This window comes from Schistocerca americana, chromosome 3 (genome assembly GCF_021461395.2).
Source record: "Schistocerca americana isolate TAMUIC-IGC-003095 chromosome 3, iqSchAmer2.1, whole genome shotgun sequence".
Lineage (NCBI taxonomy): Eukaryota > Metazoa > Arthropoda > Insecta > Orthoptera > Acrididae > Schistocerca > Schistocerca americana.
Window position 1 is genome coordinate 661,246,882 of NC_060121.1, and position 15,311 is coordinate 661,262,192.

Consider the following 15,311-nt stretch of genomic DNA (forward strand, 5'->3'; position numbering starts at 1 on the left):
GCAGTCGCATCAGCACTGTCTTCCTACGCGCAACTCAGGTCATCTTAGTGAACTCTCTCCATTCCTTTAATCTTTTAATTAGAACATATTTAATAATTCTTTGTCGCTACATCACAATGATGCCTCCTCCATATCTTTCAGTGTTTTATGTTACTGAAGCACCAAAACGGAAGTTGGACAACATTATACTGCTGCCTCCTCCAAACTTTCATTCTATTCTTAGTAACGCTGGTATGTCTTTTACCACCTTATTTCCACGGCATCGATAAACATCTCAAACATTTCATTCGAGGACACACTTATTGACCTACTCATTATTTTGTATATTTATATGATATATCCGCGTGTACGCTTATCCTCTACCGCGTTACATGATTATTCACAACCTACTGCTTCCAAATTTTCGAATGGCTATTTCGATAAATATTTACATTGGTTTTACCTCAGGTAAGTTTCCCACAGAATCTTACTCTGGCAGATCTGTAAGGTTTTACGTCTTCTACACTAATGTAAAGATATCAGGTCTCCAAGGAACCTCGAATCGAGTATACCGTGGGCAAAATAAACAGGTGGATTCTATTGTAACAGTTTCCGAACAAAAATATTGTAGACTAAATGTATTTTTACTTGTATTCGTTAGTGTATAAAATTTATGTTTCTTTTCTTAAGCACTGTTCAGGTCGTGGCAATCAAGCAAATTTTTTTGGAGATATCGAATCAGCACATCACTCCCAACTTTCATTACGAAAAAAGTTCGGTTTCGAGAGCCCTATTCAACTTTTATAATTTTGAGCGAGTCACGCATTTAGAATTCCGTAAATGATCACTTTTTTCCCACTTTTTGGCAAATTCCAAACAATGCGGTATTTATCTTTCAGTTCATTCTTAATTGGTTGCGTGAAACACATTTACCGTGAAACTCTCGGGCATCTCATTTACGAGAGAAACGTTTAAACCCAGTTTTTTGTCACATTTTTCACTGCATCCTACACATGTTTAGCTACGTAGTACTACAGGAAACATAGTCAGTAGAGATATAACTCTAGGAGAAAACTCAGCAATGATGTAGTCGAAGATCTAAAGAGAAATGTTACTGTTCACTTTTGTTATGCACTCAGAAAATCGGTATGCCGGCGAGGAGCTTGTACCAGCACAGGAAATGGTTGGTTGCGAGAGCGTCAGGCTGTATCGGTAAATTGCTGATTGAGAAATGAATGGGATCTGTGTTGCTCAATAGCTTATGTTTTTATTGCAGTCGTGTAATGAAACCAGATTTTATTCCCGATTAGATCTCAGTATTCCGATAATGCAGAGATTAGTAGACACATTGTAGCAGAGCCTGATATCTGGAGAGGTACGGGAGAATGAATCGATGTTGGCCTTGGTGAATCAATATTGCAGACCCTTGTGTGAAGTGGACTGAGGCAATCACGGGTAGTTAGACCTGATTTGCCCACCTGGGGTGCTCCTGAGTACTGGTCTAGAGTATTACCATTCTACAGCCACACTCGATATGAGATTTGACAGTGTCATACGTAAGCTGATACCACTTTGACCTTGTTTGTTTTTGAGATAGCTCGGTAATTGGCACTGTTCTGGAGACACTCCGATTATTGATAAAGCAAGGTGGTATAAAAACCGCTAGCATCGGGAGGCGCACGTCGAACCAGTCACAGAGATGTCGATGTCCGCCGTGGTTGTGTTGCTGTTGTGTGCAGTCTGCAGCGCGGCGCCGTCCGCGAGACCTCGCGGTCTCTGGGCTCGCCTTGGCGGCCGAATTGTGGGCGGCGAGCCGGTGGACATCTCGCAGTACCCGTGGCAGGTCTCGATCCAACTGATGGGCGGGCACTACTGCGGCGGCTCCATCATCAGCAGTACCTGGGTGCTGTCCGCAGCACACTGCTTCTACGGTAGCCGCGCATCAGAGTTCTCCGTGAGGGCAGGTACCTCTATACGCGAGAGCGGTGGCTCCGTGTACCAGACTGCTGACATACAAATACACGAAGATTTCAGCTATTTCACTGGAGATTATGACGTCGCCGCCGTTTCTATCTCGGGCTCATTCTCTTTTGATGGCAACGTCCAGGTACGGCCTATAGTTAAAGTCATAATTTACAGCGGGGTACATGGACGATAAATAGTTTAGACAAGAAGAGAATAGAAGCTTTAGAAATGTGGTGCTACAGGCCGGCCGGAATGGCCGAGCAGTTCTAGGCGCTTCAGTCTGGAACCGCGCGACCGCTGCGGTCGCAGGTTCGAATCCTGCCTCGGGCATGGATGTGTGTGATGTCCTTAGGTTAGTTAGGTTTAAGTAGCTCTAAGTTCTAGTGGACTGATGACCTCAGATGTTAAGTCCCATAGTGCTCAGAACCATTTGAACCATTTTTTTTTGTGCTGCTACAGAAGTATGCTGAAGATAGGATTGGTAGATCACATAACTAATAAGGAGGTATTGAATAGAATTGGGGAGAAGAGGAATTTGTGGCACAACTTGACTAGAAGAAGGGATCGGTTGGTAGGACATGTTCTGAGGCATCAAGGATCACCAATTTAGTACTGGAGGGAAGCGTGGAGGGTAAAAATCGTAGAGGGAGACCAAGAGATGAATACACTAAGCGGATTCAGAAGGATTTAGGCTGCAGTAGGTACTGGGAGATGAAGGAGCTTGCACAGGATAGAGTAGCATGGAGAGCTGCATCAAACCAGTCTCAGGACTGAAGACCGCAACAACAACATGTAAAGCCTCTTTTACACAATCGGCATTCTTGCTTGTCTCATTGGACCACTCGGGGTAAGTGAGTGTATTTCAGCGCCCCTGGCGTTTTGTTCCTGTTCTGAGTCTCACCTGTCACAATTATTGGTTTTCGTTTACAAGTCGCAATTGACTGATTGATTTATATAGAGAAACAAACCGACAATGGTCTTTGCTCACGGTTGCCCGCACCGAAACTAAGTTTACTGTCCAGTTTCAATCCCTGTAAATCTAGTAACGCCAACTTGAAACTTTGAAGAGTAGTAGGAGGCCTTTTACTAGTTCTTTGTTAGATGCTATTTCTTCTTGAGGAATTAATGAACCGAATACGCTGTGTTTTTTGGCCTCCAACGCCGTGGTGCGACTTCATCCTCCTCACCGCATAGCCTGTGCTATGGTGTTTTTTAAAGCTTCCATGGCGAGTCATCAGTTCTACCATGAGTTCAACCTACCTCCTGTTCAAACCCAGGATTACAGAAATTCTCTTGAAACATGGCTACGGTAGCATTAGCTTACCATATCTGTTTTTGGATCTTAGTCAAGTATTCTGCGTGCTGCATCCTAATCCATCTACTTAGTTTTGTTCGTGCCATCGGCCTAGTGATGGATCTGACAGTTTCCGGTCAAACAAATGGAGTCGTCATCCTAGACAGCCTATCAGATTCTTCATTGCTACTATGTGACCAGTAGATCGCCCTGTTGCTTTCCCATAGCCTCTCAAGGGCTTCGTGACATTCTGCAACGATCTTCGATCTCGTTTCAGGGGCTGACGGAGATTTCAGAGTTGCTTGGCTGTCTGAATAACGCGTTACCGACGACAGCTGCGAGTATAGTGAGAGCTATCTGTTGCGCAGTTTGGTACCTGTGCGCTGAAAGTGAAGTTAAGGGGTTTTGTGTGGCGACAGGAAAATAAAGGGAGAGAAATTTAAATTGCGAGTTATTCCAATAAATATTAAACCTGAAATGTTAGAATTAGAATGAGAGTTACTTGAGTGATAAGATAGATATTAATGTGCTTCACAAAGAAGTCTTTCCCCTTAACTGAGAGTGCCTGTAAATGGATCTCAGCTTTCAGGACAGTCCAGCTATACTTGTGTTTAAAAAGTTTACTTGTATGATAGGAGGTCCGTACTGTCGCCGTAATGATCAAATGGCAGCGTTACGAAGCTGTAGCCTCCGCACTGCTGATGTTGCACGCCGCTCTCCTGAAAAGCTTATTTAAGCTTATTTCCCACGTTAGACATGCGTGGCCACCTACACTCGTAGGATGCGAGAATGTAGTTCTCTCCGTTTTGGGGGAGAAAGTATTAGTAAATTACAGTGCCAGTTCAAAGATGACCTATTGCGACGGGACAGGACAGCCTGTAAGCTCGAACTAACACTCAAAAACCGGCAAAGACGAAGGTCTAATCTTGCGTACATGTAAACTTGAAGCACGAATTTCCAACGTTGTTAAAATGATGAAATTACTCGCCTTTGAATATATATTTATTTATACGATAGTTCTCTGTAACAAAACAACAACTTTCGTGTTTCTATTCACAGATAAACGAACTCTAACGAATTCCGTAATGACTGCCGTGTAACAGCAAAATTAGAACCGCTCCGACAACACGTCTTTCTACTCCAGTATCTCAAGCCGTAGTAAAAAGTATTGTTAATCCAGTGTCAAGGATGCTGTACCACCGCATACACAGAGTTTATGTACATGGTCACTTTCTTTCGCTGCAGAAAATACGTTAATTGTCAAGCGCACCTAGAGAAGAGTTTGTTGAACTACAATCTGTGCCGTACAATACTGTCAAACTGATATACACAATCCATTTCAAAATTATCACATTTCTATTCTTTTAAGTCGATTTGTAGAGGGACCATCCTTTTAATGAAATTAATCGAAATGTAATATCAGACTGAAGGCACGAGGAAAGATAATACAGTTTGTTGAACAAAGCAAAATCTATGGTGGATGTTCTTGGCAAAGATCTTCTGGTAAATTCTCAACACTCCTGAGAACTAAAAGAATGGGAAAGATTTGTCCAAACATTTCAAAACATCTATACTGCTCGAAAAAATACGCCTTCAGAAACATGTCAAACAATATCCAGAAGACAGTAAATTGCCCTTTTTTGTTTTTTCCTTTGTATCTTGTTTTGTTGCTAAGTGACATGCAACGCAGAAAATTATTTGTCCCATTAAACATATTCAACCTTTTCATTGTTTAAACAATTTCCGTTAAGAAAATTTTTATATATTTACGTTCTTATCTGTGCATCGTATAGGCTTTTTTTCAGGTATTGGGACACGCAGATACCTCATTGCTTTCAAACATTTTGTCGCTGCTGTGGGAAAACACTATATCAAAAACACCAATCCCTCGTGCAACCATTGCAGTGTGCCAAGAAAACAAGCAAACAACAAAATGCAGATTAAGAAGAAACAAAATCACGGAATCCATTACTATAACAGAAGTGAGCTCAGCGAGAATAGGTTACCTTCTCACGTTTACATGGGGCTCCCAAAACCGGACATCATAAACCTATTTCACAATACCTTTTCTGGTTGGTCATGTAAAACTCCAAAATCTATTCTGGAAATCCATGACTAGCTGCCGGTTTTCCACTTTCACAATCGGTTTTCGCTCCCATGTAAACGCACAATCATTTTTGAAACATGCTCGGATTATCAGGTTACGTCTTGTTTTCAGAATATTCGACTAATATGGACAGGATGACTCATTGTGCAATGAAGGAGAAGCGGAATTATTAGACTGAGCATGAAACTGTCTATCTTTAATATTTACGTGAAGAAGAATAGGCACTGTGCTGACTAAACCAGGAATTGGAACAGCTGTTTTCCAGACGCTATATTTACCTGAGCTAGCAAATCCGCTTCAGCCCTTAACTCGTAAACACGATAGCGAAAAACAGTTTTCGAAACTCGTTTTTCGCCTTTCGGGAGATGTGTCGCGTGTAAAGGTAGTGAATTGACGACGCCACAGTCTCTTCTTTCTGCACTTGAGCAGCCTGTTACCCTCTCACGTCAAAATTAAAATATGTTTCTTTCGATGGTTTATTCGTTATTTCTCTTCCGCATGTCAGAAATGTTTCCACAAGTTTCATTGTTTTTCATGGAGGCCCTCTCAAGTAGCGAAAGTTTAATTACAATTTTTTTGGAAGGAGAGCAAGAAATAGTGGCGCAATGTCATACAAGCCAGCCTTGCCAGTTACTATGATACTCAATAAATGTAATGTGTGGTGTAAGGCAGAGAGCACACTGGCAACACTGCATGGTGCTCTCCGACTGACTGTGCAGTACACCTCGTGCACTCGCCTTCTTGTTTACTCACCACTCTAGCCGCTGATTTTTAGTAACTCCCTAAGACTGACTTTCAGTACTTTTTTGTACATGGAATTGTAAATCTGTGACTTCTGTGTACTTCACTGATTTCCTTCCTATGCTTACTATTTGCAATATGAACAGGCGATAGGCAAAATAGTGTGAACACCTCTACTTAGTCGGGAATGGTTTATTAACAAGGGGTTGGACCTCCCCATTTGCCCGTAATACAGCTGCGATTCTTCTTGGAATACTAGCATATAATGAATGTATAGTCTCCAGTGTAATGTTATGCCAGTCTTCGATCAAAACCTCTTCTAACACCTGTACTGACGAGGGAGGCGGAAATATGCTCCGGAGTCTGCGCCCCAACACCGCCCACAAGGGTTCGATTTTGTTCAAATCCGGATACTGTGCTGGCCAGGGAAGACGTTGCAGTTCGGTTGCATAGTCCTCATACCACGATTGTACTATCCTGGCCGTGTGAATGGGTGTATTATCGTCTTAAAATATGGCATCATTGTTGGGGAACAATTGTTGGCTGTAACACGGCCTTTGAGGGTAGCGAAGGGAGCAGCAGAATACCATAATATGGCTGCCCGCACCATCACACTTCCACCTCCATGATTAATCGTTCGAATAAAGCAATCAGGATTATAGGCTTCTTTTGGCGTTCTCCAGACGTAAGCCCGGCCAGATGTTGGAAACAACGAAAATGTTAACTCGTCGGACCAAATAACGTGTCTCTACTGATCAGCCGTCCAGGATTTATGCTCCTGACACCATGTTTCACGCTACTTTGCGTTGGTTGTCGTCACTAATGGTTTCGTTATAGCAGCTCGTCCATGAATATTCGCTTTATGGAGTTCTCGGCAGACAGTGTCGATAGCTACGGAGTCTCGAAGATGGCTATTTAGCTCTGCAGTTAACTGCCATAGTTCGTGTTGTTTTGACACAATTCGTGTTAGCGTACGATGATTTCTGTCATTTAGTTTTGATTTGCGTCCACTATTACGTTTACACGATGAGTCTTCCCATGTTGTGTGTAGGCTATCATGACTGCTGAAACAGTTACTCTCGAAACATTTAATAAGTTGGCTGTCTTGGTTACTGATGTTCCAGCTAATCGGACCCCCACTATCTGCCCTCTTTGGGACTCTGTTAGGTCTTTCATTGCACGTCGACATCGGCGTCTGAATGCAAATAAGAAGTGTACGCTACTCATAAACAACCTGCATTGTTGCCTAGTCCGTACTGAACACGCACAGCCCAGCGCGACACATGCCTTACCTGAGTTGTTGAGCGTCGAACACAACCATCCCATTACTAACACTGATCACATTATTTTGTCTATCCCCTTTATTATGAAACTACAACATTTCTTGCCTTGCAGCTTGAACCAAGGCTTATATGGAAAGGGTATGGATTGTTTTTTTCAAAAGGCCTTTCCTGACTCTTAACTGCACTTGTTTCTGAAAAAAATATTTATAAATTACTCGTTTGCTAAAGTTTTTTACGCTCTAAAAGAATCATTTGTCCCACATGAGAGTGATAAAGCTGCACATAGCGTAGACTATTGCAGCTTTTGAATTACATAGCCACTGGGCGACAGGAGAAGGAACATTTTGTTACATTAAACAAAACAATCCATTAACAAAAATAAGACTGATATTTTGGGACATTTGTGCTGGATGAATAACAACAGGCTGACAAAACCTATCTCTAAATATCTTAGGGGAAAGAAATTAATGGAAGTTGGATCCGAGAAGTTAAAAAAGATTTAGGAATCCACAACACGCAGGTTCAAGGAACGGCAGAAAGAGGTATTTTCAAAAGGAAAATTAAATTTATAAGGATAACAGTGAGAGAACGGGTGTAAAGTGGCCAGAAGAAAGAAAAAAAAGAGATCAAGTGAAAAAATGAGACAATATTGAAGAAAAAGAGACGTGCGCATGAGGAGGCCAAATTGGCCAAACCAGTAGGGAAAAGAATCTGAAATGGAACCCATGCGAAAGGTCTTTTAAGAAGGAGTTATACAAATCATGATTATTTGAAAATTATGTAACGTAAATACCACCCTCTTATGAATGTGGCGTTCATCCAGTGTTGGAACTTCCCCACTGATCTTTCCGACATACTACAACGACGGAAAAAAGAATCGCGACACCAAGAAGGAGTTGTGAGACATCAACGAAAGTTGGTAGCCGTGGATCTCCATCTGAAGGATGCAATGTTGAGGATGCCAAATCGGGTTTGCTTCAAATACACGCTGTAACAGTGTAACAGGCATGAGGGTTAGTTACGTTTGAGACTGGACACCGTGAGTTGATGTAAGTCAGGAATGCTTTTAAGATGACAAAGACGTCGCTATCAACACCTCACCGAGTTTGAAACAAGGTCGTGTAATTGGGCTACGAGAAGCTGGTTGTTCCTTCAGCGATGTTGCGGAAAGACTTGACAGAAATGTAGACACTGTAGATCACGAGAATGTACGGTCGCAAGAAGACCGGGCAGCCAGCCACGTGGCGCTACTCGGTGGGAAGACCACCGCGTTCGGTGTAAGTTTCTGGCGCTAGTATTGTATTTGCAGCAGCAATTGGAGGAGCGCTTAGCGCCACGGTGACATAACTAAACTGTTACAAATTGGTTACTTCAATGACACTTCCGAGCCAGATGCCCTGCAGCGTGCATTCCGCCTACCCCTAACCGCAGCCATTTGCTACTTCAGTGATGTCAAACGAGGGCTCATTGGAGGGCGGGTTGGAGGTCTGCTTGCTTTGTGAAATCTGCTTCTGCGTCGGTGCTAGTGATGACCGTATGTTTGTTAGAAGGAGGCCATCTAAGGGCCTGCACCCACCCTATCTGCATGCTAGACACACTGAATCTAGACCGGAAGTTATGGTCTGTGGCGCGATTTCGTATGACAGCAGGGGCACTCTCGTGGGTATTCCAAACACCGTGAGTGCAAATTTGTACATCAGTTTGGAGATTCGGTCCGTTCTGCTGTCACTCACGAACTGCATTCCAGGGGGGGGGGGGGGTTCCAACAGGATAACACTCTCCCACATACCGCTGCTGTAACCCAACATGCTCTACAGAACGTCGGCATGTTTGCTTGGCCTGCTCGATCACCAGATCTGTCTTCAATCGAGCACGTACGGCACATCATCGGACGACACTCCAGCATTACCCACAAGCAGTATTAACCGTCCCTCTATTGACCAACCAAAGCATCAGTCATGGAACTCTATCCTACAAAGTGACGTCTGGCACTTCCATAAAGCAATGCATACACGTCTCTATGTTTACATTCAAGATTCTGGCAGTTACACTGATCTTAAATGTATCAGAATTTGACATTTACCATGGCTTTTCTCGCGCTTACAGTAGCCTGTGATCTTTCAATGTTAATAACTTAAAAATGGTATCTAGACAAATGTATTGTAGAAATTTCATTGCTCGGCGTTGTCCGCCCCAGTAGCTGAGTGGTCAGCGTGACGGATTGCCGTCCTCTGGGCCCGGGTTCGATTCCCGGCTGGGTCGGAGATTTTCTCCGCTCAGGGACTGGGTGTTGTGTTGTGTTCATCATCCTTTCATCCCCATCCGGCGTGCAGGTCGCCCAATGTGGCGCCGACTGTAATAAGACCTGCGATATGGCGGCCGGACCTGCCCCGCGAGGGGCCTCCCGGCCAATGACGCCAAACGCTCATCATCATCATTGCTCGGCGTTAATTAATTTTTGGTGTTGCAATTGTTTCTGTTATTGTAGCTCACCACAATTCACTTTGTGTAAAGAGCCGCGTCATGTGGAAGTAGATTATAGTGTAGTCCCAGATGTAGATAAAACTAGGGATGAAAATTTAATTCGACCTGGACAATTCAGCATGGCAAGCCGCCGGCTCCATAAAATTATTAACCTCGTAATTTTATGGAGTACGTGGACGGACATCTCAGTCGTTCACTCTCTTTTTCAGTCTTCTAGGAATTCTCACAAACCTTTATATTTCATCTTCTGAGCGGATATGGCCGAGCTACAATAACTGAACAAGGAAATCCGAAGTGCCTCAGCGCAACTTCCGAATTTTCCTTGATTTAGTAATTTTATACATCGAAACCTTATTATTTGGCGTTCCTCTGCTCCAAAGACTCATTTTGAAACTTCCAATTTCTATGTCCCGTTCTACAAAAATAGTTACTTTATGATACAATGAATGCTATGATAACATCTTGTTTATGTCATAGCATTAAAGTGACATTCGCTGTGTGTCATAGGTACTGCTATCAGGCTGATTGGATTTTTTGTCCTGGTATCTTGGGAAAATTGGTGCTCAGTTTTCCAAATTACATTGTTTCTTACGTTCCTCATCAGGGGAATACTACAACACTAGGTCTGCAGGGGAAAGTGTGCAGTAACTTGTACCAGCGAGGATTAGACATTTGACACAACGAGGGACGGGTCGTTGCGTTGTTCTACTACAAGCATAGGGGTGTATCTAGGGGTAGTATGTACGTGGATATCGTACAAGACTTATATGACTAAACAAGCTGTGATCTTATCCCACAAGGAATAAGGTATTAGCAATATAACTGACTTACTGTATTCCTTGTAGCATACATTAGCCAGTGCAGAGCAGTCTGAAAACAGAACACCGAAATCAATTATTATTTTACGGCGAGTTAACCATAAATCACAGGGAGCTGATAGAACTATCTGGCCAGACTCTCGATGCTGTCCACCATCCGGCAGTTATGCTGATCGCTGGAATATTTTTGTGCCAATCCTATCCCTAGCCTCTCTGCTGAGGCTGAGAAGTCGCACCCTACCACCTTTTCATGTTACGACAAGCCAAGAATACTTGCCCAAGTATTTTCATACAATGCTGTTATTCGTTCATGGTGCAGCAACATTTAAAACAGCATTTTTGAGCATTGAAGGTCTTCGATATAGGTATGTGTAAAGAATTATGATTTAGAAATGAGTGTGGCAAATATCAGTGTTTTAAGGCGAGGTTGGAGTAGATCACCTAGGATGTTTGACGACTTTTAGGAAAAAAACACACTCCACATGTGATATTTAGGTGTTTGTTTGATAAGATTTCAAAAAAGTACGACTGTTTTACTATTATGTACACTAATCAGTCGAAATGGGGAGAGGTTACTGGCTATTTGGCATGCGCTGAAGACAAATTCGTGTCGTTGTTACACTGAAGATTAACCGTACAACAAAACATCTTCTAATTTTCCAACAGACCTTGAAGAAAATTTTCCTTAATTGAAATATATATAATCGCCATTTCGTCGTAACTTCCTATGACTCAATTGTTTTCCTTATCTGTATTTCAATCTGAACTAAGGTCATTTTACAGCTAAATCAGTTTTACGCCATACGCTTGTAATAATAAATGTGGTATGGAGCACACTGTTAAATCAATTCCACACACTAGCAATAGGTGTGGCGAACCGTTACTTCCAAAAACTGCGAGATCTCACAATCACTTTAGATGCGCGTGCACACACACACACACACACACACACACACACACACTCACACACACACACACACACGCGCGCGCACGCACACACATTCAGACATACACACGCGAACACTCATACAAACACACACAAACACACATCTTCATATCCCACAGAAATGGCATAAAATTATGTTTTGTCTTTATTTAATATGTAATCAATTAACAATGAGTCTTTCTGTTTCATCATTTACTGCATCACATTAATCGCTCTGTTTGTCACTGCTTTCACTTGAAAGGATTCTACTAACATTTATATTCCTTACAGACAGTCGGTCTTGGCACTGCAGACATCGAAGCTGGCACATCAGTGACCATCACCGGGTGGGGCGCCTTGGATTATACACAGACCCTACCTGAGCAGCTTCAGGCTGTCACCACGGTCATCGTCGCACGTCGTGACTGCAATATCTATTACTTGGGCGGCATCACGGAGAACATGATCTGCGCCGGTGAATATGGCAGAGGTGCTTGCAACGGAGACAGCGGCGGACCGCTGGTTGTTGGGTCTACGCAGTACGGCATCGTCTCCATGGGCTACTGCGCTCAGGGAATCCCCGAGGTTTACACCAGTGTCGTTGCCGTACGATCGTGGATTAGCACAGCGACTGGCGTCTAGCAGACTGCCAAAATTATCTGTTTGACAAATTTTAGTACTAGTGTCATGGTCACCTGGCTCTCAAATTACGGTCAAAGAACGTACTTCATGCTGTAAAGAGCGACTGTAGTGTATGGTTAAAGTTTCGTCAAATTATAAAAGGAATTAAATCAGTTATCGAGATAATCACATTCTGTGAAGCAGACACTCCTTGTCCGTGTCCAACTCCGCCTTCCTGGCGCTCCCTCTCTCCACAACGCCGACCCCCTGCCCCCCCCCCCCCCCCCCCACACACACACATTTTAATTGTAGGCATGATTATAAACTGTTAGAATATAATGGGTGAACATTAATGAAACTGACAAACTACAGGGACAATTCCTGATTGGAAATGGAGGAAAGAGATCCTATGAACATGTTTCCGGAAATGCACCGTCGCCAGTGTAGATGCGCTGATGACCATGTGCCGTGTGTTCCTTGTTTGTTACAGGTTGTGTGATTGATGCAGTGTACTGTAATTAATAGAATGGTCCGGTATTCATGTTTGGAACAAGCCGAGATGGTGTTTGCGGTAGGGCCAAGCAGATGGAAACATTCTATAGCAGCACGGCTATTCAAAACAAATATGTTTACAGACACTGAACCACATCACACAACAATTGAAGCCCTTTTTGAGCGTTTGTGTGATCATAGGTCCTTTCAGACAGACGAACGTACAGGGATGTGGCGGACTGTCCTTACACCAGACCAGGAGGATCGAGTTCTGCCTCTCGACCGTTTCTATCTGCTTGGCAGCACACAAAAAAATCTTGGCTTGTTCCTCACATGAATACCAGACCGTTCTGCCGCTTACACTTATCGTGCACTGCGTCAATCACACAGCTGGCAACGCATGAGGAACACACGGCAGGTGGTCAGAGGAACTTTCATTCGTCGGTGCCATCTATCTTGGCAACGACGCTTTTCTGAACACATGTTAAAAGGACTTTTTCTCCTCCATTTCCAGTCAGGAATCCGCCCTGCAGTTTGTAAGTTTTATTAATTGTTCACTCTGTATATAAATACATAGGAGAACAGTTCGCTGTATTGTGTAAGTGTGTATATAATAATCTGAAAAGCTCAGGTTGTGCCGTCCACTATCCCTCCTCTTCCGGTGTCTTCCAAAGGCTGCCTGCGACGAATTATTTAATGGATGAAGACTTTTATTCCTTATGTAGTTGGTATTACGACCATGTGTCGCCACGCCGCAGGTTCAAAAATGGCTCTGAGCACTATGGGACTCAACATCTGAGGTCATCAGTCCCCTAGAACTTAGAACTACTTAAACCTAACTAACCTAAGGACATCACACACATCCATGCCCGAGGCAGGATTCGAACCTGCGACCGTAGCAGTCGCGCGGTTCCAGACTGAAGCGCCTAGAACCGCTCGGCCACACCGTCCGGCCACGCTGCAGGTGCAAATCATAGTGTAACCTGGAATGAGAAGAACCCGCATCAATCATTACCCAATTAGATTTTCTCTGTTAAATTCTGTTCTTCCATAGCAGATTGTTTTCGCTAACAAGGAGACCCAGGGATAACTTGGACTTGGAAAGTCGAGTTAAGACGCGTGAAACAAACGAAGAGTCAATACATTGATGTTCCAACAACACGATAATCTCTTATGGTAACGTCCTCTTTCACATACTTTTACAACGAAGGTGTTTAACGATAAGCCTCTTCTTGAGTACGTAAGCATTTGAATAACTCACTGAAAGTGATATCATTAGGTGCATTTCGTTAACGTTCTTCGCGTCAGCGACGAGTCACGAGTCAGAGATACAAGCTTACTGGTAATCGGAATACTGCGTGACAAACTATCATTCCGATATCGGTCATAAGTGTTTTGTAAGTTCTCAGTACACCGACAAAAGTCGCCATCATCCTAGGTGCCGTTAATCGTTCTATTCAGTTCACTCGCCGTACTCTCATGCACTGAATTCACAGGCGTAGCATCATAGTTCACTGATTGCCATTTAACTGTCAAATAACTATTACGCTCATTAAACGACCATTCTCAGTTCGTAAAGCTTGTTTAAAGTTCCGTATGCATTGATTACTGAAGTGCAAGATAATCAGCTAAACTTCGCAACATTAACTGTCAGAGATATTGCTATACATCAGATGCTATACAATGTGTAAGAATATTTACTGTCATTTAAACTTCAATTTAAACTTCCATTTACTTCCTCTGAGCTATAAAAATCTCCAATCAGAGTTGCTTCGCTAATCTTTCTTTAACTCAAAAGTCTCAAAATTAAAGCTTGTGAGAATCTTAGCTTATCTTCTGAGCACTTATTACTTACAATCAATTACCAGTACATACCTATCTGATATATTGCAATTTTTAATGTCCAGAGTCGGACCTCAGATACAAAAGTGCAAACAAGGCCTTTTTTTAGTAATTAAATTCAGTCTCGACAAAATTTTACACGTGGTCTGCGATTCAGTCTCGACAAAATTTTACACGTGGTCTGCGCCCGACTGTCTGTTGCACTTCAACAGCGCCCGGTACACTCGCTCCCACGTCGTCAGATCAGCGCTGGAACGCCTTGCAAAAAACGATAATAGATCATGAACAAAAATAAAACGAACACTTTTATTACATCATATAAGATCTATTATTCAAAACTATAGCCCCTATTTATACTTGCCTGGTGTCGCTCAGCGGAACCTATCAGTGTTTGTGACAATCTAATGTAAACACTACGACAGGAAGTTAAATGAGATACCTCCCAACGACCGGTGCATCTCCCCGTCATCAGAGACAAATTATGCGCCACTCCCAACGTCTTACGTAGAATAGCATGCCACAGTGGTACACCGTTAAGGATAGATGCGGCTAGCACGGTTTGTGTAACGGATAAATTAGCAGTTACTGAGCACTGGCTGAATACAGGACGCGTGTTGTACGACAGAAATGTCAAGAACTTCAATGCATATTCCTGTTTCTGGGAAAGTGTTATCAGAGGAACTGTTCTCATTCGCACAATTGTTGATCAAAACTAACAGATGCACTGAATATCGTCTTAACAGTGCGTGCGGTCAGTTGC

The 15,311-nt window shown here is 43.0% G+C and overlaps 1 protein-coding gene across 1 annotated transcript; it reads left to right on the forward strand.

The window, feature by feature from the left end:
- Positions 1-1,678: 1,678 nt before the first annotated feature.
- On the forward strand, positions 1,679-12,333 carry LOC124606291 (trypsin delta-like). Its single transcript, XM_047138274.1, has 2 exons — positions 1,679-2,086; positions 11,888-12,333. The coding sequence occupies exons 1-2, from the start codon at positions 1,679-1,681 to the stop codon at positions 12,236-12,238; spliced, it is 759 nt and encodes a 252-aa protein (XP_046994230.1). The 3' UTR covers positions 12,239-12,333.
- Positions 12,334-15,311: the final 2,978 nt, after the last annotated feature.